This window comes from Haemaphysalis longicornis, unplaced genomic scaffold (genome assembly GCF_048455015.1).
Source record: "Haemaphysalis longicornis isolate Haplotype H1 unplaced genomic scaffold, Haemaphysalis longicornis Haplotype H1 scaffold_1, whole genome shotgun sequence".
Taxonomy (NCBI): domain Eukaryota; kingdom Metazoa; phylum Arthropoda; class Arachnida; order Ixodida; family Ixodidae; genus Haemaphysalis; species Haemaphysalis longicornis.
Window position 1 is genome coordinate 446,053,231 of NW_027526203.1, and position 26,739 is coordinate 446,079,969.

Below are 26,739 nucleotides of genomic sequence, written 5' to 3' on the forward strand. Positions count from 1 at the left end.
AAATTATCTGAATTAGAAATGTATCAAATCAAGTTCCCTCACACATTTCGCTAGAAATACACGTTTGTCAAACCAGCAAAAATAATGGTTCGGTTAGGGTTCTGGTGAAATAATTTCGTTCCAGTTCACCTAAATTACACACTGAACCGGTTCGGTAAGAGTAATAAAAAATTAAACGAAAAAAAAAAACGTAGTTCAAAAGTACTGTCACCAAAAAATACAAGTTTGATTCATTCAAAAGACGCTGTTGCCCCCATAGCAATATGTCAATATTAGTGACCATACTAGTGACCAATATGTCAATATTAGTGACCAACAGATGGAATTGTTACCGCTTTCCAAACAGAGGGTACAATGCACTAACGCTAAGGACAGAACACAGAAAGAAGAAACCACTAGGTTCGTTGCTTTCTAGTACATTCCTGTGCCTGTGTGCTAAACCTTCAGTTTCTCTGCTCAGTTTGCTCCTAGCGTTTGTCCTGTGTTTTTCTTCCTCCTGTGTTCCATCCTTAGCGCTAGTAGAACACGCAATATGCTGAAACCAACGAAGCCCAACTTTCCGTCCTTAATTCGTTGCTTACCAGGCACTTTTTTGCCGAGCCCTTATAATGTCAGAAGGGCAATTTATGCGATCGGTAGCTGCTGACCAAAGCCTCATGACTCCGATGTTTATCTAGTGGTTCCTCCAGTCTTGTTTGACCTCTGCTAACATAACCCATTGATGAATGTGTTCTCCCATATAACGTTACTGCTGACATTGGGTAGAGTCAAACTTGAATGTACCTTAATACTTTTCTTTTAGGGCGCAGCACTTTGGCGGCCATCTATGGGCTGAGCCGCGTTGTCTGCGTAACCGAGCGAATGATGGCACGACTGATGAGAGAAAGAAAAGGCGAACGAAGAAAGAAAGCAGAGGGGGGAGAGTGTTGTGAAATTGGGAGGGGAGGGGGCAGTATGCAGTGCCCGCACGAGGCGCTCGACGGTGCGACGCTTGGCGTTCGCTTAAGACGCAGCTCACCGTCCCTTCCTGAGACGCACTTCGCGCTGCCAACGTAGGGTCTATTCGTTTCACCTGCACCACATGAACCAGTTCAGGCGGTGCAGCACTTCGCCGTTCGTTTCAGTGGTGCAGCTCGCGGCACCTGAACCACGCCGTTCGATTCACCGGTGGTGCCGACGGGTGCAGGATGAGTTCACGGCTCTGCCTGCACTCCCTGCCGAGGAGGTGCAGAAGCAGACGAAAAAAGTGCAGGGCTGGTTCCGCCGATGGCGGAACCCACTTTGCACCGCTGTGAACTGGTTCAAGAGGTGCAGGCTGAATCGAATGGACCCGTAGAGGCTCATCATTGCTGCCGTCGAGAGAACCCCCGAGCGAGTGCTGCCTCAGTGCACTGCTGCTGCACCCAAATATTGCATTAGGGAGTATCGTAATCGCCAGCCAATTTTTTGGTGAAAAACAACATCCTGTGGGGCTGGAATGGGGCACAGCAAGTTTACAGGTCACTCCTTTCAAATAACAAAGTCACGGTTTATCTTGTTTCCATGGTATCGACCAGAAGATTGCACAACAAGAGCGGCAACTACAAGAATTCAGCAAGAAACTAGATATGTTCCTTACAAATCAACCGCAACATCAAGCCCCAGCTTTACCATCGAAGGCAACGCGCAGACAGGCGCAGAGACAAGTGCGATTTCAGGAGCAAGAACAAGAGCAAGAACAGATGCAAACGCAGGAGCCCGAGCGGATACACGCCGTGGAACCGCGAATTGCGGAAATAGTCGAAGAAGGAGAAGAAACGGTACAGAACAGAGATTCAACCACAGAAGAAGAAGACTTCAGCCTAAGGGCGAAGAGGAGAGCCACAGTAATGAACGCGATCGAGAGACGCCACCAACAGCTGGAGGAAAGCCACCAGCATCTGGAGGAGCGCATGGACCGCTTCGAGAGGGACATAGAGGCAATCAACCGAAGACAGGCTACGGTAGAGGCAACTACAGCAGACATGAGCGTCCGCATGGCCAACATGGAACGCATGCTACAACAACTCCTAACACGATTCAACGAGATAACCCACCAACAGCAGCAGCCACAGCAGCAGCCGCAACAACCGAGCACGACCCGACCAACATGGCCAGAACAGCGCTAACGCGGGAGCTCGTGGTGTGGCAATGGAACGCGAATGGCCTGCGCAAAAAGAAGGCACTCTTACAACAATACATGAGGCAAGTCGGCCGGCGGCCAGACGTAATACTCATACAAGAAACACACACCGAGACTCCCCCGGGCTTACCGGGGTACCGCTCCTATGCCAGCCCGCCCAGTGCAAGAACGGCTGGGAAAGGTGCGGGTCAGGGGGTGTGTACCCTGGTGAAGAAGGGACTCACTTATATCGAACACGGCCTGCTCCAAAACAGCGCCATCGAGCACCTAGCCATCGAGGTCGTCACGGGCCGCAAGAGAAAGGAGAGCACCTACATAGTAAACGTCTATAGCAATCCCAAACAGTTCCAACAAAGATTCAGAACCTTAATGCACAAGACGAAACAACTGGCAGGGGACAACACCGCGCTCGTGTGCGGAGACTTCAATGCGCCGCACACGGCGTGGGGGTACCCGAAGTCTACGACCAAGGGCCAGAGCCTCTACGAGGAAGCTATGGAGGCGGAATATCACCTGCTGAACGACCCATCGGTACACACGAGACACGGCACTTCCACGCAACGGGATACGAACCCAGACCTTGCATTCTGCAACACTACCACCGGAGTCCGCTGGCGGAACACGGGCGAAACGCTGGGCAGCGATCACTGCGTCCTCGAGATAACAGTGCCGCTGCGCGGCAAAGCGCCGGTCCCCCGCAGGCTAGCGATGACGGATTGGAACAAATACAGACAAGAGTTGGACGCTCTGACCGAGCAGATAGAAGACATTGACAAGTGGTCGCGTGAGCTCAACGCGGTGACACGGGCAGCTACAATGGAGGTGGAGGCAGACGAAGGGACCCCGCAAGTCGACAGCCGCCTAGCACACCTGCTGGAGGCGAGGAACTCACTGAGGGCCCGGTGGAAGCGACAACGCCACAACCGGAGGCTCCGTAAACGCATCGCCCTACTAAACACCGAGATCGAAAAGCACAGCGAGGTGCTCTGCCGGCAGCAGTGGCAGGCGGTCTGTCAGGAAGCGGACGGCCAAATCCACAAGAGCAGAACCTGGCACCTGCTCCGTCATCTGCTGGACGAGAGCAAGACGAAGGGGACGCAACACCACATCCTTGCCCGGACACTACACAAGGCGAAGCAGGAGCTCGGCGAAGCTGAGGTCCGCCGGCGCATCGACAACAAATACCTTCCATCCACCCCGCCGACACCCCTCCCGAGTTACGCGGGCGAGGCTAACGCCAAGCTCGACGCCGACATCGAGGAGTGGGAGGTCCGGGCAGTCATTCAAACCATCAACTGCAAGTCGGCCCCGGGGCCGGACGGGGTGTCAAACAAAGCGCTGCGCAACCTCAGCGATGCGGCCATAACGGCGCTGACGGGTTACTTTAACAAGTGCTGGCGGGCGGGCAAGCTCCCCGCCAGCTGGAAAGAGGCCAGAACAGTACTGATCCCAAAGCCGGGCAAGACGCCGAGTATCGACAACTTGCGGCCCATCTCCCTGACGTCCTGCATCGGGAAGATGTTGGAGCACGTCCTCCTAAACAGATGGCAAGCGTACCTTGAAGAAGGTCTCTATCCCGACACGATGCTGGGTTTCCGAACCAAGCTCAGCACGCAGGACGCGATGCTGCTCATCAAACACGAAGTCCTAGACCGACCGGCCGGCTCCATGGACAACAGAGCGGTACTCGGCCTTGATTTGAAGAGCGCGTTTGACAACGTTCGCCATTCAGCCATACTTCAACAGGTCTCGCGCCTCAACATGGGGGAGCGCTCCTTCGCCTACATCCGCGATTTCCTCACGGGCCGCACCGCAACGATAGTGGCGGGAGATATGGAACTACCCAAGAAGAGTCTGGGGAGCACGGGAACGCCGCAGGGCGCCGTGATCTCGCCAACGCTGTTCAACATAGTCATGATCGGGGTTGCCCAACGACTACAGGGCATCCCGAACGTCGGGCACACCATTTACGCAGATGACATCACGCTGTGGATGTCCGGCGGCAGTGACGGCGAGATCGAGGCGTCCCTGCAGAGCGCCATCGACGAAGTCGAAGACCACCTGCAGGACACGGGCCTCACGTGCTCCCCGAACAAGTCGGAGCTGCTGATTATTCCACCGAAACGAAGAGGTCAGGGAAGCAAAACAGAACCCGACATCAACCTCCGAACTCGAGACGGGACGACCATACCGCGGGTGAAGACGCTGCGCGTCCTCGGACTGCACGTCGACGCCCTCGGGCACAACGGCCTTACCGTCACCAAGCTCGAGATGAAGATCATGACGGCAATACGGCTAATCAAGAAGGTGGCAACGCGGCACGGAGGGATGCGAGAGAACAACCTTCTGAAGCTGGTTCAATCATTTGCAATCAGCCATGTGGCATATGTGGCGGCCTTCCACGACTGGTCGGCGGCCGAGAGCGGCAAGGTTGACGCTCTGATACGCAAAGCATACAAGATGGCACTAGGCCTCTATACACACACCAACACGACGCGACTCTTAGAACTAGGAGTCCATAACACCTTAAGCGAGATAGCAGAAGCACAGCGCACAGCACAGCTAACTAGACTAACGCTAACCAGAACCGGCAGGTCGATCCTGCACAGAGTAGGTTGCCAGACGAGGCTGCAGGGGGAGGGAGACAGGGAACCGGTGCCACCGCCGCCTCCGCGGTCGTTGCCGCGCGGGCTGCTCGGCCTCATGCAGGTCCCGCCGATCCCCAAGCACATGGATCCGGAAACGAACCGGGAACGCCGCCTGGCCAGGGCAAAGGCCCTCACGGCCGCGCATGCGGCAGACACTAACGCCTACTACGTCGATGCGGCGGCATATCCGAACCGCCAAGGTACGTACGCTGTGGCCGTGATAGCGGCGACCTCAGGGGAGCTGTACACGGCGGGCAGCGTGCGGGCCCAGGACCCGAGGCAAGCGGAGGAGCTGGCCATAGCGCTGGCCCTAACCAACCCCAAGTGTGCGACGGTGTTGTGTGATTCGCGCAGTGCTGTCATGAACTACGCCACAAACAGAGTGTCCTCGTGCGCGTCTAGGGTGTGCGGGGCCCTACCACAACGAACAATGCCGGTGACCATCAAGTGGTTCCCGGCGCACATGGGCCCGGTGGGAACGGGTGCCAACCGCAACGAGGGGGCAGACCGAGCGGCGCGCGTGCTTACCAGACACAGCGCTGCCCCGAGCTCCCCCCCTCGTCCTGCGGAAGGCGAGGAAGAAGATGAAGAAGACCACGTCGAGGCAACTCCAATCGACACATACAAGGAGGTGCTGGCCTGGTATCGGGAGGGCAGAAGAGCCTACCCGCCGCCGCACCGGAATCTTACCCGAAGAGAGGCGGTGCTAGTGCGCCAACTACAGGTGCGCGCGATATGGACGCCTGTGTTCGCCAAACACGTGTGCCCCGAATTATTCCAGACAGATAAGTGTGTGATGTGTGGTGACGGTCGCGCTACCATGCAGCACATGCTCTGGGAATGCCAGCAAACGGACTCAACCACTGCGGATCCGCTGCCGCCGCGCTTGGAGAGTGCGGTGACCAGTGCGGAATATGAACTACAGAAGATGGCTGCGCAGCTCGCGCTAGCGGCCATCGATCGCCAGCGGCCGAACTTGTCACCTCCCCACCAGGGAGGCCGGCGATAGTAGGCACCCCCCGAGGTTTCCGCAGGCCAAATAAAGACGTTGTTTCTCTCTCTCTGATGTCCCACACCTAGCGTGCAAGTAGACGCAGCAGAGGAATAGGCCTCCTGCGCTGGAGTTTTGGCGACATGCAGCGCCCCTAGCGGCCGACGCCTCTGGGTAGTACAAAAGCAGACGACCCTCGCCGCCCTTCATGTGTTTTCAATTACAAGCCAGAGTGAAAGTTGGTTGTGGCGCTCTGTGGCGTGTTTAAATGACTGCATACTGTATGAAATAGCACTTAAAGTAGCTGCAGAGGCTAAACAAAATAATATCCGCTAAAAGAAGCCGATTTGTCGGCTTTCTTTTGAGCGAGCTGTCGCGGTGGTCGCGGCGTGGGACAGTATCGCCAGGTCGGGTGGTTTATTTGTTTGACGACAGTTACAGTTTTTTTCTTCTTGCGTGCGGTCGACAAAGGAAAGTTCACGAGTAGCATAAACACGGAACGCTGCTCATCTTACATCCTGAGGTAACTGCAAAAGGTTGCTTCATCGGGAGCATGCAAGCGAACGCAAGAATTGCGCAGCCGACTCAGCTGACACTGCTGGCCTGGCACCGCCTTAGAAACGAGTGGAAATTTTGTTTCGTATTTTCGCAAAATAAATGATTCTTGCGTAACGTTTTACGCCGCACGATTTACGAACAGCAGGGTACATGTATACTTGCGAGTAGGTGGGGCAATAGCGCCAATCAAATAATCAAATGAAGCGCTATTAAAGGACGCAAAACACGCACCAAATCACACGCCCGCTGCCTGCAGAGATGTGTACTTCTATAACATCACATAACACAGCATAACATAACACAGCCGCATACACGGCGCGGGGCCCCGAATATTTATATACGATCATCACTGACTGTGTTGCCTTTCTAGTGCAGGGGTCGTCGAATCTGAACGCCGACACGCCAGTTTTGACTTCAAATGGAGTTAGACAGCGAGACAAGAACAGAGACTGGCGTCCTCCAGTTGAATTGCCCCCCCCCCCCCCCGCCATCTTCACACTTCGCCAGATTATTGTCAAATATTATTAGAAATTCGCAGAATTTTTTCTCTTTGCATTCAAAGCCCCCCTCCTCCCCCCCCCCCCCCCTCATTTGCCGTCCAGCCTCCGCCGTGTCGGCTGCATGGAACTCGGCCGTTGCTGACCCTCATTCTAGGCTATTAAGTGCGAACTGGGAATGTATGCTGCAAGAGCTTAATTAAGTAAAGTGAGAGCAAACAAGGAAAGCGAGCGGCCTCTTAGTTCGCCCGACCACTTTGTTTTACGGCCACTAATTTCGGAATCGCAAAACAGATTTCACGCTTCTGACGGTCGCGGCATTTTGTCGCTGAGACACGCAACAAAACGGCAAGGTAACGCTGCACCATGTATTCGTAACGGCGACGCAAACGAGCACTGTTTAATGAAAGTGCACGCATAGTGTGCAGGTACGCAAAAGAGCGGCGCATCGCAGCAGGTGAGCCTGCGGTCCGCCGGACTCGCTGGCTTTTTAAAGCGCGATCATCACCGATTGCGTCACTCTTCTTTTTTGATCGGCTGTTTTTGAGAAGTCTTTGTCACCTAGAGTATTAGTTTAAACTAGAAATTTCACTTAAAATTTCACTTCGTACGACCATCGATCGGTGAACCTGCGAGTAGCAGACGCCGTCACGGTCCCGGCACTTTCGTCGGCGCTGTAAACGTGTTTAGCGCTGCAAAGCTTTTTCCCCTAATGCCAAGTTGATCGCTGAAATAGATCGGACGCGTCGGGGATGAGCTGGTGACCACGTCGCAAAATAATCGGGAGCGTCGAGCTCATTTTGCTTCTGTCAACACGGGACCCTATGGGACCCGCGCAGCTTTGTACTACCCGGAAGTACTGCCCGGAAGCCGCTTGCGCAGCGCCCCCTGGGCAGCGCAGGAGGCCACGAACTTTGGTATGGAGCTCCATTCTCTTCGGCAGTTCTCCTAATACCGCACCTCTTTAGAGCCCGCTCCATATCTATACACAAGTGCAATGGTGGGACGACATTCCACCATGAGAAAGCAATTATATATTAAAGCATGAAAGCCCCATGTATCCCTCTATATACCCAAAAATTATATCATGCAATGAGTAGGCATCTTCAGACTGGCTAGTGTGCGGTGCAGAAATTTGGTGGCCTGCGTTTGTTTATTCAACGGGCTTTTCATTAACCGGGCTTTTTCTTTCAGATCGGCCAAGGAGCGCATAAAAGCATACCCTTACAGTTATGCACTACTGCCTAGAGAGACTTAAATATCCTCTGCCTGATAAATCCCTCGACAAAATTCGGCAAGCCACCAGGAGGCACCTATACATACTATAACACCTATAAATTATCACCGAGAAGCTTACAGGGCTGAATGCTCTGTATGTAAAGCCAGAAGAGCAGATTTAGCTCATATATTGAATGCTGCTTCGAGGATCCGCTCCCAGCGGTGGGCAATTGTCTAATTCAGAGCAGCCCTGACCCATCGACGCAGGTTCGGGCCGTAACAAGCGCACTAGGGGTCGCTGGAGGACATGGTCTTGTCGCCACCCCACGTGACCAACAACCAACCATCTTTTACCCCTTTTTGGACGAAACTAAAGAGTCATCCAGCCATTCTTTAATACACAAGACATCATTACCCTGCCAACAAAGTATAACGGGTTAAAAAAAATGAATTTAAAAATTTCTATTTTTGAGCTATGTAAAAGTAAAATATTACAGAAGATAATTATCAAACATATATTCCTTTGTTATTTCAACAATCATTTTGTGTTGATGTAAAATGCTTCTAAAATGTTCAAAATGTAGTCCGTCATTTCTTCCCTGCTTTTCAATTTTGTTATTTGCTAATTTTGTCACTTCATGTTATGTTGCAGTAATCTGTGTTAACTTCTTAATTTGTGTTAACCTGTGTTGCGTTATAGTTGTGTTTGCACGCTATCAGCAGCAGATATGAAATTAAAAAAAAAAAACTGCTATTATTCTTTGTGTTGCAGCGTACCACCAACATGCATACAGTGAGCTTTTATGTTTTTTTCTTTTTTGCGGAAAAATTCTATCTTATTAGTTTAATTTTATGAATCGTGCCAATCGACGAGGCCTCTCAATCTGGCCTTTGGCAGCTTTTTCTGCAGGTCTCTTGCATCACGCAGATGATGTAAAAAATAAATCTCTATTGTAGTGACAGCGATTCCTATGCCTGGCAGTGCATAGTCTACGTATTATATTGCTTGCTTGCAGCCGAGATTGTATATTTCGTGTGAGCGACCAGCATCACCACACAGTTTCAATATTGGTGCGCATCCTTTTCCTTAAGTTGTGATCATGAATAGGGCATTGATAGTGCTGCGATTCAATTTAAGGGGTCCTCTTGTTAATATCGATTCTTGTGTTGTACTTAGCACCTAATACAAGTTAAAAAACAGTGTATCCCTCTGTGCAAAACCTTAACAATGCTAGGAAAGTTACAGCTCATAGAATACATGAATACACTAGAATGCATATGCACAGCGAGTCAATAATGCAGAACTCATACTGTTCAGCACAAGAACTAGTTCATTATTCTCGCAGGGAATGGCTGAAAACGTATCCAAACAGATCAAAATCAGCAGATATCGAAGTCACAGAAAATGATTTCTTCTGGGTTTCTTTTATTGAAAATACCAAAGTGAGGTCAATTTTTTTTTTTCTGAAGGACTGGTTACAATGTTCATTCTATGGCTAAAAACTTGTCCTGTTTCGGTTATAATGTTCGTTGTATGGCTAAAAACTTAACCTTTTCAGCTGGTGCAATACTTTGCTCACACCTGCTATACATGCAGAAACCATGAATCTAATCGGGGCACAAGTTTTCTCAAACTCATTTTCATGAAAAATATTTTTGTTCAGCTCAGTTGCACTAAGAAGAATTAAGAAAATGCATGACTTACGCAGGCAGTAAAAAAACTAATTCTACTTGGAAAAAGAAATAGCAGCCCAAAATACTAGTCACAACAAGGCACCCATTGTCCACTTTGTATCAGAGACCTTGGCCCTGTCTTGGCACGGACAGCCAAAAAAATGGGCTGTAATGGCACCCCCTGGCTGCATTTAAGTACGTTGTACCAATGTTGCAGCCCTTTTTTCTAGTCTAAAAAAAATTATGGCAGTAGATGGCGCATGAAGCCATGATGGCGCGGTAGATGGCGCATGCATTCAGCCGCTTTACAAGTTAGTCTGCCTAAATAAACCATTGGCAAAACTTGAATCATTGATTTCTAGCCCTGGGTGAGTACATCTTTCATTCGTTGTAGCAGCTGTGGTACCAATGCTACGTGTTTGTCGGCACATTTCACAACACACGCATCGTACTGGGTCTTCAACTTTGCAGCTTCGGCTTCGGTCGCCCGTGGGCTCAGCTGGTCTCGCACGTCATTTTCACACTGAACAACACACATCTTTATGCGATCCTGAAAAGCCAGCAAGAGAGAGCTTCTTAGGCAGTGCAGTGCAAACAAAAGGACTCAACATTGGCAAATATCACCACCACTACAAGCGACACTGGCCAGAAAGAGCGCAATGGCAGCCATGAACCTTGCCACAAGTGAAGCTTGCAATTTTTAATGAACATTTGGATTCGCTGATGCGTTCGCCATTTTCACAGCAGTCTTGTAAAATTGTCAAAGGATAGGGGAGCTCTGGCTCGATTAATGCTCAGTGGACATTTGTGCTCTGCAACCTGCATGCTTGTCCTTGCAACAGGCTACCACAAGAGCAAAGAAAAATGAGTCAAGCGGTCGACATACCTGAAAGTTCTCAAGTTCACCCTCAAGCTTGCTCTGGGCTTTAGTGAGCGGTTCAGAGCAGTTTGCTATACACCTACGGGCATTCTGCATAGTCAAGCTGGAATCTTCACAACATTTGGATGCGCACTTATGCACGCTGCCCTGCAAAAAGTTGAAGGCTTGATTATTTCCTCTTTCAAAGGCATCATGGCATTCACAAGGAAATTGAAGGCTGTCTAATTACATGCGCACAGGCTTCCGCAGTCCACTCCCCCAACTCCCCATGAGAAAGAGCTTTCCATTGCCTTGAATGAAAATCTCTATATGACGTCACTTCTGACTTCCATGACGCATAGCCCTGACAGACTATTTATGGGAAAAGGCATATAATACATTTAAATTAATACATGCAGCCACTTGTGCAAGTGCGTCTTTCTTTTGTGAATGCATACCGATCTTCTCAATTTCAGCTGAAGCACTTTGTTTCTCTCGACTGTGACATCTGGCGGCGTTTTGTTCAGCTCGCCGAGCAAGTGGCGATTCTTGGAAGCAGTCGGCGACAGCCTCCAGCATGCACCGAATATGTGCAACACTTCACGTTCAGCTTCTAGATAATGCATGCACAAGGAGCTTGTTCACTGTGATTTTATTGTCTCCAAAGGAGATCGGCGTTGGAATAAGTGGACGATAAAGCTTCATTCAAGACTTAACCATTGCCAATTCTTGTATCAGCTGTCTGTTTGTCACATAACGGTTCAATCACGCTTTACTATTTAGCGTCAACTTGTTCCAATGCCATCTCACCTTACAGTCAATAAGATTACGATAAGCGTCAACTTGTTCCAATTCCATCTCGCCTTACAGTCAATAAGATTACGATAAGAAAGGCATCTCACAAACATGCTATCTTGAAGTTAAACGGGATGGTTGCATGCCTTCAGCTCATGCTAGCCGTTGTCAAGAATCGTGGCGCTTGCTCAATGCGCCACCGCCAGGTGCTACATTCAAGAAGAATGAGGAGCTGCAGCTGAAATAGGAAAAAAATTACATGCACCGATTGCCATATGGACAAGCATGCGCACACAGCTGTTTCGACAGGCCAGAAGGTGTCACACCAGTAGTCTTCGCGCACTGCTCGTTTCGTCCGTTTTATTTTGTGGCCACCTGTGCACTACCCAGAAACAATCTTGCAGACTTGTTTGATGCTGTGCTCCTACAGCTAAAGATGTGTCAGCTGAAGGTGGGACCGGGCAGAACGGAACAATGGGAAGTACCAATTAGGCTGAAAAAACATCTGCACTCCCCACTAGCCAGGACACAGCCCTGTTAAAGTGATCTTCTAGTTCACTTTAGCCCTGTGGTACGTAAAAGGGAAGCCCGCACACCAATTTTTGGAGAGAACAACAAAAACATTTCACTGATTAGGTGACCCTCATAATTGTTTGAAGTCATGAAACGAAGGGGCTGATGCAAAAGTTCTGCATAATTACTTGATTTACTGTATCTGCCACTCCAATAAACATCCCGAAGAATGGCGGCATTTGGCACAGTGGCAATGCCCACGTCCGCTGACGCAGAAAGCACGAGTTAAACTGCATGCTCCTGCATTATGTTTTTATAACTTTCCTGCTTTTGCGGAGTGCTCCACGTGTGCTGCTGCTAGTTTACTGTGTTCAGTAATGGGACAAAAAGATCTCAACTTGGGTTGTGCTAGGTCAATTAGTGCAACAAAATGCAAGCCTGCTCAAGAGTTTTCTCCTTATTTTACCGTTGCAGAATTTTAACCATTATTTTTACTTATTTAAGCACGATCATAACGGGTAGTATTAACGCTGCGCCATAATGATTATGTAAGGGTAAACGTAAAAGAAGCAAGAAAAACGAGCTTGGCGTCCAAGGTTAGGTGAAGTCAGACCAGCTCAGTAATTTATTTTATTTCAGATCGAGTTGGCAACGCACATGAGCACGTCGCATGATCTGCGCCTGCCCGTTATACAACGTCAAATATCAATTAGAGCAACAAAATGCAAGCCTGCTCAAATGTAGTACAGAGTTCAAACAAAAAACCGTACCAGGAGTTTTCGAAGGTAAGTGCTGTCCAGTTCGTCGACCACCTTATCGACCGCAGTCTGCACACGTCTAGCAGCTTCTTCTGCCATTGTATAACTTTTTATACAATTTTATGGAGATATAAACCTCGAATCAACTTTTGATAGACTGGTCAACCGCAGCCACCTGCCTGGAGCACAGCGAAATTCGCACGTGCCTTGACCACTACTTGACTTGCCGGCGTCTGAATGAGTGTGGCCGGTGTGGCTAGTTGTCGTAATATGAGCAATATGAGCAGCTAACAACTCGACCTTGATAAATATAGAGAACACAATACAAATAAACTTAAAAATAACGTTGTTTTTAGGTGGTTTTGAGTATTCAGCAGTTAAATTGGCTAAGTGCTCTAATTCTAAGCAGAAATAAAAACTTGCCTCAAAACAACATTTTGTTATTTGCAGTAAATTTTTGTTTATGAAAACAAGTGACTATTATAGGCAAAGAAATGGCCAAAATATCTTTATGGACAAAGAAACGGCAAGGTTCCAGTGGTTCCAGCCAGTATATTATCTCTATGGTTCCAGCGTTCCAGGCTGTGGCAGGCTGTGGCTTGCTCTTGGCCACTCGATGATCGCGCGCAGGCGCGCAGTCACAAAACTTGAAGGCGCTCTCTGTTCTGTGTGCTGGGTAGGCATCATCAGCGGCTTGATTTCTTTGGAGAGTTGTAACGAATTGTATACTATTGAAGCATCTACATGCACGGCACACATGGCAAGGTTTAGAAAGAATCCGGAGCAGTCGCCTGATCGTGAACTACAAGCTGCCGACAGAAGAGATGCATCGAAAGAATCGGGAGACGAGCATTCCCCCAATCGGCGAGACCTGAGCCCGAAAGATTCCCATCCGATCGTTCTTGATGCAGCGAAGACACGAAAATTGCAAAGAAACCAGTACTGGCTGACAAGAATCGTGTTCCTACGTTCTCTCGGATTTGTGTACGGTAAGCGGAACTTCGGCTTTTTCTTGTGTTACACCTGAACAGGTTCCGCCTAGCTCAGGAGCGGGGTTCTGTTCACAATTCGCTAATATTGCCCTATGAGCGTCTGCCTACCTGTGCAACATCATCTGAGCTCTCTGCTGGTGTGTTCAGTGTGATCGAGCGGTTGGTAGTGTCCTGTTTCAGTTCAGGGCATAAATTGAGTGGCTCCTGCTTTGGTGCTGCGAACTACCTTTAGAACATTGCAGCTTATTTTTGGTGGTTGCCGTCTTTATGGTTGGTGGGTCTGTCGTGACAAGACTGCGCATTACTTTGCTCACAAGACCCAAAACTATGAAAAGCGTGTCACATTAATCAATTCGCTCTGCCTGTGCTGCAATTCAACCAAGTAACTGGGAAGAACTGCTGCACCACTTATGTAACGCAGCTTCGCACATCAAATGTGCACAGTCTGCACATTGCGGTCTGCGGCGGAGTGCTTGTTGTTGAAAGGTGTTAATGAACTCGTTTATGACAATGATTTTTTGAGCAACCGCTTGTACGATGCTCTAAATGCGTGCTGGTAATGGTTAAGGTGCTCATAATGCTCTTCTAATTTACCGACGACTGGTTTACTGTGAATTCTGTTTTCACATACACCACAGTGTGTAATGTTGCAGGCCATGTGTGCAGGTGCCCCAAAAGGTAAACGGAGCACGGATTGGAGATTTTCAGGGGATTTCTCCGCCATGTGCCTAGCCAGCAACCTTTAAGTGACTTTTCAAGAAAGTCATTCTAGAATAAAATCGGGCCGCACATATTCTATTTATGCTGGCAGCCGCATAAAATGGAAATTATTCTAATTTCATGAAGCCGTGCTCCGTTTACTTTTTGGGGCACATGATAGCGTGTCGGCAAACGGTGGCCTCTTCACTTAAAGGCTGCCTTTTTATTACAGCTGTTGCTTTTCTGGTTGCCCTTAATCAGAACAAGTATTTACTGGGTGAAAAGGGGCTCCTCCCGGCAAGCCTGTACATGGAGAGGGTAAGTAAATCTTGCTTTTATTCGTTTGGTAGTTGTAATCATATTGCATGAAGTTGCAGTCCACAACAGGTGCTATTACAATGAAGCGTCTTCATGAGTGGCCGTTGATACTTTTACCAAAGCCTGCTTCTGGTAGGCAAGTTTCCCCACCTGCCTTCATTTACCTGCAGCTTCTTGGCCATTGTCTAAGCACAAATTGGTCTATTTCTGGTTTCTAAATAAAAAGCTCAATTCTGATGGAGGGCAAGCATGAGAAAGGGAATCCACTCTTGTGCAATGCCAAGGTAGTTAAAACTGCAACAGCATTTGCAAGCGTGAAGGCAAAAAGTGGGAACGTCCGTGGGTCAATATTTCAGTGCACATTGAAGATCCCCGAGTGGTCAAAATTAATCCAGAGCCTTCTGCTACCGTGCGTTAAACCTCAAGTATTTACGGTCTAGGAGTGCCTGCCACTGGTGTAGTATAGAGGGCCATGTGGTATTCCTTGAAATGGAAGAGAGGGGGAGAGAGTGGCATCCCTCTTGTGATCCTTCATTCTCCTTCATCCGATTGTACACAGTCGGGAAGGGGGGACCGACTACGGTTGCTTATTGGCTAAGGCATTGTGCTGCTGAGCCCAAGGATGCGGGTTCGGTCTTGGCCGTGGCGGCTGCTTTTTTGATAGAGGCGGAAAGCGAAAACGCCATGTGTAGAGGTTTTGGCACTTAAAGATCCCCAGGTGGTAGAAATTAATCCGGAATCCTTCACTACGGCGCACCTCATAGTCCAGGTGCAGCTTCGGTGAATTAAACCCCCAAATCCTGAATCCGGGAAGGGGTGGCATAGCAGTAGGTTACGAACTTAGCATGACTGAGCATTGTATTGCAATATTTTCTTGCAAGTGAGCTTAGGGTGCTCACGTAGAGTTTAGACGTCGCCTCGAGACACCTCTGGTGCCCCTATTTGGTTCTTGCACGGCAACCCTTTGGGCCTCCTGCGCAGGTGCGGGACATGCACAAGGGCTTCCACTTCGAGACGCTGTTGCGGGTGCCAACCCTGATGTGGTTGTACAAGTTCGTGGATCCTGACGCACTCCTTGATGGCATGGCATCGGTCGGCTTTGTACTCGCCCTGGGGGTCACAGTGACGGGGGCAGCCAACGCTGTGGCCTTCTTCCTCCTGTGGGTTCTCTACCACTCGGTCGTAAACGTGGGGCAGCTATGGTAATACTTCAACCCTTGTCCTGCGAAGGGAGTGCTTTGCAGTGCAGTCTGTGTGAAGGCAATGTCGAGGGTACCATTGTACAGGACACAAGGGGAGTAGCAACTGAAGCCGCAAGTGGTGGCTGAGGACGTACTGTGCGTGTGTGTGCAGACCAGCTTCGGTCCTCACGGTGCACCTGCGTACAGGTGGCACAGCGACTTTGGTTACTGCTTCCCTGCCCTGTAAACTGCTGTCCTTGATCTGTCATTTTACGGCCAAGTGACTGCCCAATATGACCCACCAAAAAACGGGGCTTTCGTTTTCTGGGCCTGCTGCATGCGTGCAAGGGGCGAAGGTGTAATTGACACTTGTAGGAGGCATGAAAATGAATCAGAATGTTTGTCATGAATGTTTGCTGCATAGTTTGTGAATGAAATTCTCATGGAAGATGACAGTTCCTTAAACCTGTTTGTTTGCTTTTGTTACCAATCCACTACAGGCACAGAAAGTTACATACGCCGTAAAAATTTGCCCATTCTTTAGAATGTGGCTCTTGGGTATTGTGCTTCCCCGGTGCCTATACCGCTTTTACCAGAACATATTACCATTCTTTACAGATTTTTAAGCATTGCATGTTATGAGTACTGTGTGCATTTTAATCACTGTAGTTTGTGCCGTCTCTTCTTTCTGCACTTCAAGGTACTCATTTGGTGAGTACACCCCTTCCTGCTCATGGCTCGCTGTGCTGCTGTGTGTGTCGCAGGAACTAACCGTTTGTGCCCACTTGTTGCGCTGTTTGTCAAAGGGTGGGAGTCCCAGCTTCTGGAGACTGGTTTCCTGGCAATTTTCTTCTGCCCCATCTGGACCTGGAAGCAGCTGCCACAGGGCACACCCCCGTCGCCCGTGGTTGTCTGGGGATACCGCTGGCTCCTGTTCCGGATCATGCTTGGCGCTGTGAGTACACCCTCGCTCCCTCCTGTGGGGTCTAGTTCTTGGCCCTTCAGTTGAGAACTGGGCTTTTTTTTTTTTATCTTTGGTGTTTGAAATGGGCACTCAAAATGGCTCCTTGCCACTGGTGCTACCAAAGTTTAATGAGCTGTAAAATTAGTTCCAAGCGATGCATCAAAAAACTGCTTCGATTATTGCACTCACCAGGGTTCATAGTATTGGAAAATATAAAGATTACAGTTTTATGACCAACACTGTTTTGTCTATTGCTTGACTAAAAATGGCTAATTAGAGCTAGTTATCTTGGGAACTAATTGACCTACTGAGAAAATAATGGCATATCTGAAATCAGTGGGAGAAAAGCAGCAAGGCTGACAAGTTTCACAAAGGTTGCTTGAAAATTAAAAGAGGCTGTTTTAAGACCAGTGTCCCCCTTAAAAGTGGTGTCAGTATGATTCTAACGAGGCAATCTTTTGAATGAACCAAACTTGTGTCTTCTCTTCATGGCTCCTTTAAATCAGCCAGAAAAAACTTGGAGCATGCCGAAACATCCTAGACTTTAATCTGGTAAGGTAATTAATGTTTACAAACTCACTTATGTGTTCCTCTAATCTTGTGGCTATTGTGATTCACACATGTTGATCACCCTGAATCAGCTTATCTTGCCTACGGGTGTGCATTTATGTGTGTATACAAGTGTGTATGAGCCTCGTGCACTGCAGTTTTCAAGTGACACGTGGCGCCCCCTGGCAGTGGCGGCAACATTATCTGCCTGATGGAAATTAAAAAACTACAGAATTTCCGATATGACCTCATTGCAAACTCCTAAAAATCCAGCCAAAGAGAAGCAAATGCACGTTTTATTGTAGTACTATAACTCCTATAATAGCTATAAATGTCTGTAAATTGAAACCTACCAGGGTGTACCTGCAAATGTCTGTGTACCGTGAATTCACTAATAAAAGGCAACAACAGTACACAGATCAGCTTCTTGTGACGCGTCCGTGCACAAAGCATAGTACCCGAGAAAAAAGAAAAGCACCAAACCATAGGTGCATTTGTGTATCTGCACTCTACTTGGCATGCAACCGCTGCGAAAAAATGCCATGTATCCAACAAAACAAACGTGTTTATTTTTTAGCTCCCTAAAAGGCCTTGTGGTGTCAGGATAAGGGGGGAGATACATCGGAATATACATGGAGCTTTTCACGTATATACATGCTTCCATTGTACTAATCATGCCGGTGAAAATATAGAGAAAGGTTTAAAATGAAAACGTAAGTAACGTACGCTGCGCATTGACGCAACAATAAATAGATGGAATCACAACAGCCACAATTCGGAGACTTGCATCTGCAATTTTATTGAAATGTCTCAAATCTCAAATGACTCAGGTTGTACAGGACCATCTCAAACATATGCTCCTGTACAACTTGTTTGCATTTCTGCCACAGTGGGTTCCATCCATCTTTCTCTATTTTTTGTTTAGTTTTTTTGCTGACATCTGTGTTCTTGTATTGCTTGCTAATTGTTCATTTTTTACTATCATCACTGGAGGTCCCGCCTGTGGTTTTTACCTTGGGACCTCCCTGTGCCTCTGTACCCATTCATGTTTCATGTTCACACTTTGGAAATGAAATTCAATTTAAAAAAAGGAAACAAGTACAACTGGCGCTTGTTGTGCAAAATATTTTTGCTGATATAGACGACTGCATGAGCACAATTGCATATGCTGACATGCAGTTATGCGAACATCACGTACAACTCTTTCAGCTTTGAAATGATCTCCATCATTCCAACTGGTATGTTTTTTTCATTGGCACTACGAATGCGAGAGGAACCATTTGTGGAAAATTATAGCTCCCATTGTGGGCTCTACCTTGTCCTTGCCTGTGCCTATGTCGAACAATATAAGGGTAAGCAACAAGATATAAACGTATGGAGACGTTTTTGTGAAAAAAAACTTCCTCACATGCATCTATGTCCAAAGATGTCCGCTTGTTAAGTACGCGTTTATCAACCTATGAATGCATTTAAAAAAAGCATTAAGCGACATTTTCGAGCTCATCCTATTCAACGAACAGTCATCGTTGTTTCCGGTCTCGGGTAGTGTTTTGCAGTGCAGTTGTCAACAGCTGTGAAAATGTTTCACACAGTTTTCAAATACCCGCCCCTAAGAATCTGAATCTTAGGCTCTTGAAGCCGTGTCCTGGGTGTCGCCGCGATTCCACACACATAACGGACATAAATTTGCTGGACATCACACTTGCTAACACTGGCAAGGCAAGTGGAGTTTGCTCGGCAGAAATTTGCATCTACAAACACCAAGAAAGTTGCTTTGCCGGTCTTCTCCTTACAAAGCGATGTGACAATTACTGGGTTATGGCCTGGATCTAAAAGTAAACAAATAAAACAAAGCGTTGTGGGCGCCGTCATGTTAGTCGCTTGCGGGGGCCCCTCTCCAATTCAGGAGAATTTCGATTGGTGGAGCGAACGAGTCTCCTCACACACACATACAACACACTCTTCTGTCTTCTCGCAAGTTGGTCTGGTGGTTTTCATCTTTTTATTTTTATCTTTCGTTTGGGTGGTGTCAGTGGTAGTTGAGGCTGGCAATGAGAGCGTGTTCATGCAGCGTGGAAACAGTCCCCGCGGTTTTTCAGAGCTGGTTTTGAGCTTATGAATTCCTTGCTTTTTCATTGTATTAAAGCACCATTCAGCTGTTTCTATCGCGTTCCAACAACAGAATAGCGGCCACTCGTTCTTTCTCGTGCTGGTTGTCGTAGTGCGCCAAATGCGATGTTACGTGGCGTCTGCGCACGGAAGTTGAACTGATTCTTCTTTGTTCGCACCGTGGTGCTGTACACAGCACAACAGTGGCGCCAGCATACCAGCACACGCGGCCCATAGCCACGCTTGGGCTGTTTTTTATGAAAGGACTTCCAACAACTTGTGGAGGTGTTGCTTACTGTTTAGGAGTCGTAAGCACTGCATAGCATTCAGCCAGCTTTTTATCTGAATACTGAAAGAGCATGAGTTCCTTCTGTTACTCAAATACTAAAAACAGCCAACAAGATCAAGCAGTAAATATTCGGTCTGATGTTGAATCCCTCTGTAAATGTGAAATGCTTAATGCATGTGAAGTGCGTTTGCGGGACAAAGGGCCTTGTCTCGAATTTCTCGCCAATAAATCATAATTTTTTTTCTCTGAAGAAGTGGTTGCTGTATAATATATTTACTGTGAAAAAATACTTTCCAAAAGTTTGATTCAGTAACTAATCATATTTTCATCTTGGTAAATTAGCAGGAGTGCAGAATAATAAAACTAGCCCTTATCTAGCAATTTCACGAAGTTGCACATTTCAAGCAGGCCTGCCTTGATGCTCTACTTTGTCTTGTATAATATTGCTTCCAATCTTGAACTGCTTGAAAACACAACCAGTAATGGGCCTCAAATGAAATAAGACAGGCATTGGAGTTTGTGTACACTCGTTTGTGCACTCGGATGCTCTCATTTCTAGCCGTTTGTGGCCAAGGTGCATATTTGTGCGCTAAGTTACTGCGTGGCAGGGATAGCCAAGTGTGCTTTGTCTCTTTTTGCACAAGTTAAGTACTGCAACTGGTGGAGACAGCGTGAGGACTGAAGAAAGCACTCAAACACACAAGTGCTTATGTTGTCTAGTCACAATGTTTCCACATAGTTCACCTTGAGCCAACTGGCCCCACTCCGCACCTTGAGTCAGTTGAATTCAGTGCTGCCATTTTACCTTGGTTCGTGAGCGTGTGCTCAACATCTGCTACAAAGCATGGTTAGCATGTGAACATTTTTGTGGTACATTTTCTCAGTGCCACTTTTACTTTTCTCATAGGGCCTGATCAAAATACGGGGTGACAAATGCTGGTTGGACTTGACCTGCATGATGTACCATTACGAGGTATGCGTTGTTTTGATAGCTTGTGCATGCACGTTGCAAACTATGGGGTGGTTGGAGTGAAATTACGTATGTAGATTTAGCTTCGTTAATAGACCTAACGTGTTGGTGTGTCCCACGAGCTGCGTTATGCTTAGGTCATGAGAACTCTCTGCCTTGTCACGTGCCACAATGCTGCTTATACATTGCCTTGCTTAGTAACAGCTACATTTTTGATACTTTTGTTCCCTTATGTACCTGATACGCTTGAACTAAGAAACTATCTTTGTGCGGCTTGCGTAATGCACCTACATTATGGCATGTTCTGAGCCTCAACATCTGCCACTGGGGCGCATAGGGCATAGTCTCATACTAATATATACTAGAGGGAAATCTGGCACTGAGCTGTAGGCGAGCCACCTTTCAACAAATGTGGCATCGTGGCTCACAGGAGTGTGTTCCTTTTTTCTTTGGCATAGCTCACAAACAAGCTCAAAACTTCCCTGTGGCTGCAAGAACGGTAATATTGTTTGGGAACACCATTTAAAGTTGTTTTATCAGTATAAAGTACAGTTCATAAAAGACTTCTCCATCAGAAATTTTTTAAAACCTTGATGTTACATGAACAAGGAAAGACAAACGTTGCCATTGTTGCTTTTTTCGTCACAAGCCACAAGAAGCCATGTGGCAAGCTAGGCCAAGTAAGGGTGGAACACTGTCATCTGTTGCAGCAGCTCCCATCACAGCAGTTGACTGTAGTGACGTGTTTCTACTGATTAGTATAAAACTCTCTGGTGTAGGGAGCTAGCGAAACTTTGTGCGTCTTTGTGTTTGGGAAGTTCACTGCCATCAGATGAATGAGAGTGAACAGGCACTTACGATGACATCTAAATTACCAAGAAAAGAATCTTTAACCCTTTGAGAGTCGAATTTTTTCGCGAAGTGCGACCCCCCAGGGTCGATTTTTGTTATTGCTGATTTAAATTCTTTGGATGAATCTATTTTGAGAAAAAATTATCAGAATTTTTTAGGATGACCATAAAGTGACAAAAAAATCGTTTGTGTTGTTACATACATATAGTTTATTCATGAGTAACACAAGAAAATTTCTAAATAAAAACGAGAGACTAACAAGCCAGCATTTTTTTAGTGAATCGAAATCAGATAGACATCAGTTTCGCGGGCACAAAAAGCGGGAAGCGCCCGGAGGACGATACCAAAACCAGCCGCTGCGCGCGTGGGGGCGCATGCGGCCGGATGCGCGAGCGCTAGACGGCACACTGTCCTATAAAATATAAAAAAAGGAGAAAAGAGCCTCATCAGTTTCGCAGGCGACCTTGGTCTGTGGCAGGTGCAAGAAGCGAGAGGTGCCTGGACGCCCGGTGGGCGATACCCAGCGCGCCCCCTCGTTACCGGATGCGCAAGCGATAGCCAGCGCGCCACTGAAGTAAATCATAAAAAAAATAAAAAGAAAAGCCATCGATGCAAGAAAATAATTTGGCGTATTTCCGCAGTGTGGCAGCACATAATGTTTTTGTATATCATAGTTGCGAAAAAAAATATCAAATTTTTGTCAAAATGTCGAAAAAAATGATAAAAAAGGAGTTGTGTATAACAAACCACCGGTAGTAGAAAAAAATTAGAATATACATTTTGTAGGGAAACATTTCAAAAACCCGCCCTAGAAAAAATGTCGACTTGTGCGGAACAGTTTGTCAGATATAAAATAAAATGTGAGCACGTGCAGTGCTCGTGTCATGCGGTGAAGCCCAACCTCCAATTCAAAATGTGCAATTTCGGGTGGTTCCCTGAAATAAATCTGGTGGTTTGACATTATCAGAGGCACCACTTTGCTCCCACATAACGTAAAAACATCTTTTCAATGACTGGCTTTGCATTTACAGCGAGCACAATATTTTGACAAGCACGCGATGCAGAAAGACATGCATGAAGTTGAAAACGGTACTCCGTGGTTGATGCTTGTTGACGTTCACGGTCAGTTATCTCTCAAAACATAAAGTTGAGCTTTATTATCATCCTCTGACTCGCAATTGTAGCCTTGCTTGCAGGAATGAGGTGCGATGCGCTAGAATCGTGCCCTGCAAACTTTGACCAAGTAGCTGTTGCGCGATAAAAAAAATCAGCGCAACGAGCCTCCTCCATTGCAGCGCCACCTAACATTTTTGAAATGAAATAGTACAAAAACTTATCGGAGACTCCGTCCGACTAGGCAGTTCAACTAAGCACCAACACTAGACCCCCGACCCTCGTATGGAAACGATACTGGAAGGCGAACAGCTGGCAGTGTATAAGGCCGGTTTGAAGCGCTGTCCTTGTCGGAACAGATATCTGGCGACTGGGTGTGATCTTTTGATTTGCATCTGAAGTTCTTATTTCAGAAATCGGGTTAGGGTTCAGTGAAATCAGGAGCGGCATGGTTTGTTCGAGGATCAGTCGTGGATGCTCAAGGTGCCATGGCAGGTAGCCTTGAAGTTGGGTAACTGCGTAGTAGCGCTAAATATAAATTTCACGAATCAGAAACGAAATGGAAACTGTTGTAAACTGTGCGATTGGTCCGGGGGCAAGTAGAACTACCCCACAACTTAGAACAACGTGCGCAGAGGTAATAAAACTGCCTAAAATCATGAAGTAGCTTTTCAAACGGGCTTTGTTTGACATTTTCAGCCAATTTCTGGGAATATTACTGTCAGGGTGCAAACCTGACGATTGAAAATTGTTTGCTGGTTCACCATTCATGCCCTAATAACAAAAAACAAACACTGATTCAGCTTAATTACGAGTGGCACGAATTCTTCATTGGTAGCAGTGACGCACGATGACCACGCCCCTTTTCCACATCCAGGCGATTCAAACACGGGTCAAAAATCTCGTTTTTTGTTGCAAAAATGAAAACAAAACTGATTTTGGAAGGCCATTTTCTGACCTAACTCCAAACAGCTTTACTTGTTGAGCAACGCCTGGAACACTGTGAAAAGGCGCTCACAAACTATCGTTCAAATTGAACGATTTTGAATAGGTGCGGTTGCGAAAGAGTTATAGATGGCTACACCACAGAAGAGTACACGCAGCACAGTGCTGTAGTGTGCATTCGTTGTCATCCTAGTCTGTTTTTTACGCCATGATTTACATCATAAGCAAGCACCTTTGAGCCTAATTTCCACCTTGTATCTTAAGATTGCTGCAGAATCTGGCTTCTTCTGCATTTATCGTACTAATTTTTTTTTCTCTCTCTTGCGTCGTGGCTTGTCCTGTAGATGTAACTTGAAAACAAAGTATGTACACCCGGTGGCAAAATAAGTCGGGTCACGCGAGCACGGGGCTGAATGCATCGCTGCGCTATCTGACGTACTTCTCGTGTCGAGATACCGATGGGCTTGGCGCATCCTACCATGCTGGCTACTCAGTCTATTTCCTCACTTCAAGAGGCGAAGCTGATAGATTTGGCATTTGGCACGAGGGGTCACTTTCTTTGCCCTACACGTCTCACTCTGCCCCCATCTGACAGATAACATATCTTGCCCATTTCAGTGATGTACTTTTGCCACACATATTCCATCGCGTCTTTGTATTTTTTTGCCTAAAACTTGCCTTTTTAACTAAAATGAGAACACCAAAAAGGAAAATGAATGGAGGCGAGAAATAGTTTATTCGAATGTGGCATCATGAAAAGTCACCTTGCGTGCACACATCCTAGAACAGGTATGGAAAGGGAAAATATCCGAGGTGAGTTCGGCGTGGTCATGGGTTTGACAAAGAAGAATTAACGCTGGTATTCTACTCCAGCTTTGTACATACGAATGAAAGCAACATAAAAATAAAAATGACCCCTGGCATCAAACACTGAATGTTATCAGCTTTGCTGGTTGGACGCACGTGCACACATCGATGTCTCGATACCAAAAGTGCAGTGTCGGATGGTGCGGCGATGCATTTTGCCACACGCTCACGTGCCCCGACTTATTTTGCCACCACGTGTACATTCAGCAGCTTGTTCTGCATGAACCTCTTCCCAATATCAGTCCACTGACCACCTCTAGCTAAAAACTTCAAATTTGACATAGTCTGCACTCCCTAAGGATCTTGCTGCTAAGAAATGTGTACTCGACTCTCGTGGCTTACTGCCGTACCACCCCCGCCCCTGTCATTCTTTCTCGTGAAAGCCATATAAGCAGAAGTTCCTGAGGCTAATCTGTGGGAGGAGAGCTCTTTTCTTTGCTTTTTTTGTTGCCATGTCCTCATAGTGCGTTCAGCTTTAGTCACATTTTTGTCTCTTTGATTTATCAGCTTTTCATGCACATGCGAGCTGTTGAAAAGAGCAGGAGTGACAGAAAATGTAGAACGCAGTAGCAGTCTGTCCCAGAGTAGCAAATGGAGAAGGCACTTGTTTATATTGTCCACAGAGACTGCTAGGCCAGCTGTGTGTGTGTGCTTCGTACAAGAGTATCCCATGCGCAGATTGCTTCTGGGAAAAAGTCCATTACTGAATGGGTGCAAAAAAATGTGCCAATGGGAAGTGAGCACCCTTTGGCGTAAAGTTTAGAAAACTTTGGTAGCAGTTTTTAGAGTACTGCTAGCCCTAGAGCATAAACTGGTGTTTGGAAACATTCTAAACATAGTGTTTGGAAGCCCCAGCAAGCTTAAAGCAGGTTTCTTGTTCAACGCAAAGAAAAAATATTTGAGCAGTTGGTAGTTGTTCGATGCAGCTATGTCTACTAGAGCTTACCTGCAGTTTCATGAAAAAGGCTTGAGTAGCAACAAGCTTGGCATTTTCACAACCTTTTACTCCTAAAATGCACTCGCATGCCACTCTTTTTCAAGCGAGACACGGTATCTGGGGGCTGGAATCACAATACAGTTTTGACACCTGGTAAGCTACACTACTGGTAATTTCTGTTACGTGGCATCTGAGGAAAACCCCTAGCTCTGGCTATTACGTCTTCTGTGGTATAAGAAAACGTTTGAGCAACTAAATTGCTCCTGCTGTGGTGTGCAGCTCATGAACTGTGAATTTGTCGCAGACCCAGCCAGTGCCCAATCCGCTCAGCTACTACCTGCACCAGTCACCTCCCTTTGTGCACAAACTGGAGGTCCTTGGAAACCACATCATCGAGCTGATTGTGCCGTGGTTCATGTTTCTGACGAGGCCGTTTCGGCTGGCGTGTGGGATCATTCAGATATCATTTCAGGTGAGGGGGCCACGGCAAAGGAAGAAACTGTTGGCACTTGGCTTCTGGAAACCTGACAGCGTGCTCCTTTGTTGGCCAGGTAATCCTGATCATGAGTGGGAATCTCAGTTTTCTCAACTGGCTCACCATACTTCCATCAATACCCTACTTCGATGATGCTGCACTGAGGTGGATGTTCAGTGAACAGACTGCAGCCCAGGCGGCAATGCTGGCAGAGGCAGGAAAGGTGAAGACAGGTATGTTGCACAGTCGCTAGAGCACATCGAGACAAGTTTCTTTTTTCCTGTTTACACTCGCAATTCTTTTTTTGTCCATTGATCGCTCATATTTTCTGAAAGACTTTCTTTATGCTGACGTTAAGTATGGCCTGTGTTAAATTTGCCGAGCTGCTGCACTTTACAAAGCTTGTTTTTAACTTGCACGAAAATGATTTGGATTTGTCCAACTGGTTTGTGGCAGTCTTATAAAACTAATTGCATATCATAATACCTATAGCAGTAAGCACCGTGGCTAGGGAACTTGTGGTACAGAGTGTTTCAAGGCAAAGGCCACTTTCAAGTCACTTCTCCAAAAAAATCATTTTTTTGCTTTTACATTTTGAGTACCCGCAAACATTCAGAAACGTGTTTAAAAAATCTTTTTATCGTGATTATTTTGGGAGTTGCTTTCTACAGCCAGTTTTCCTATTCCTAACCCTGGTATTGAGAAACTGAAACTAAAAGGCATTCGTTGTGGAAATCATTAATATTTACTGTTCTCAATATTTCTTTTTCCCTAATGTCTGTAATGTTAAATGGTATTCTTATTTGT

At 47.0% G+C, this 26,739-nt stretch overlaps 3 protein-coding genes and 1 long non-coding RNA gene across 4 annotated transcripts in view; 3 read left to right on the top strand and 1 right to left on the bottom strand.

The window, feature by feature from the left end:
* LOC144155898 (uncharacterized) overlaps positions 1-12,700 on the top strand; it is a 37,963-nt gene extending 25,263 nt beyond the window's left edge. The window contains exon 3 of the long non-coding RNA XR_013319669.1: positions 12,554-12,700. This is a non-coding gene — a long non-coding RNA (uncharacterized LOC144155898). The remainder of the gene's footprint in view (positions 1-12,553) is intronic.
* Positions 9,483-12,824, bottom strand: LOC144155896 (protein FAM136A-like). The gene is made up of 3 exons (XM_077687603.1): positions 12,685-12,824; positions 10,634-10,774; positions 9,483-10,297 (listed from the first exon to the last, which is right to left on the bottom strand). Exons 1-3 carry the CDS (start codon positions 12,769-12,771, stop codon positions 10,106-10,108), a joined length of 420 nt encoding a protein of 139 aa, XP_077543729.1. The 5' UTR covers positions 12,772-12,824; the 3' UTR covers positions 9,483-10,105.
* A 418-nt stretch (positions 12,825-13,242) lies between these two features.
* Positions 13,243-15,887, top strand: LOC144155895 (lipase maturation factor 1-like). The gene is made up of 3 exons (XM_077687602.1): positions 13,243-13,661; positions 14,596-14,681; positions 15,663-15,887. The coding sequence occupies exons 1-3, from the start codon at positions 13,289-13,291 to the stop codon at positions 15,885-15,887; spliced, it is 684 nt and encodes a 227-aa protein (XP_077543728.1). The 5' UTR covers positions 13,243-13,288.
* A 575-nt stretch (positions 15,888-16,462) lies between these two features.
* Positions 16,463-26,739, top strand: part of LOC144155897 (uncharacterized) — a 58,447-nt gene continuing 48,170 nt past the window's right edge. Inside the window, exons 1-5 of the mRNA XM_077687604.1 lie at positions 16,463-16,573; positions 16,669-16,817; positions 20,681-20,746; positions 25,762-25,929; positions 26,009-26,165. Of these exons, the coding sequence (XP_077543730.1) occupies positions 16,501-16,573; positions 16,669-16,817; positions 20,681-20,746; positions 25,762-25,929; positions 26,009-26,165 (613 nt within the window). The 5' untranslated portion in view covers positions 16,463-16,500. The remainder of the gene's footprint in view (positions 16,574-16,668; positions 16,818-20,680; positions 20,747-25,761; positions 25,930-26,008; positions 26,166-26,739) is intronic.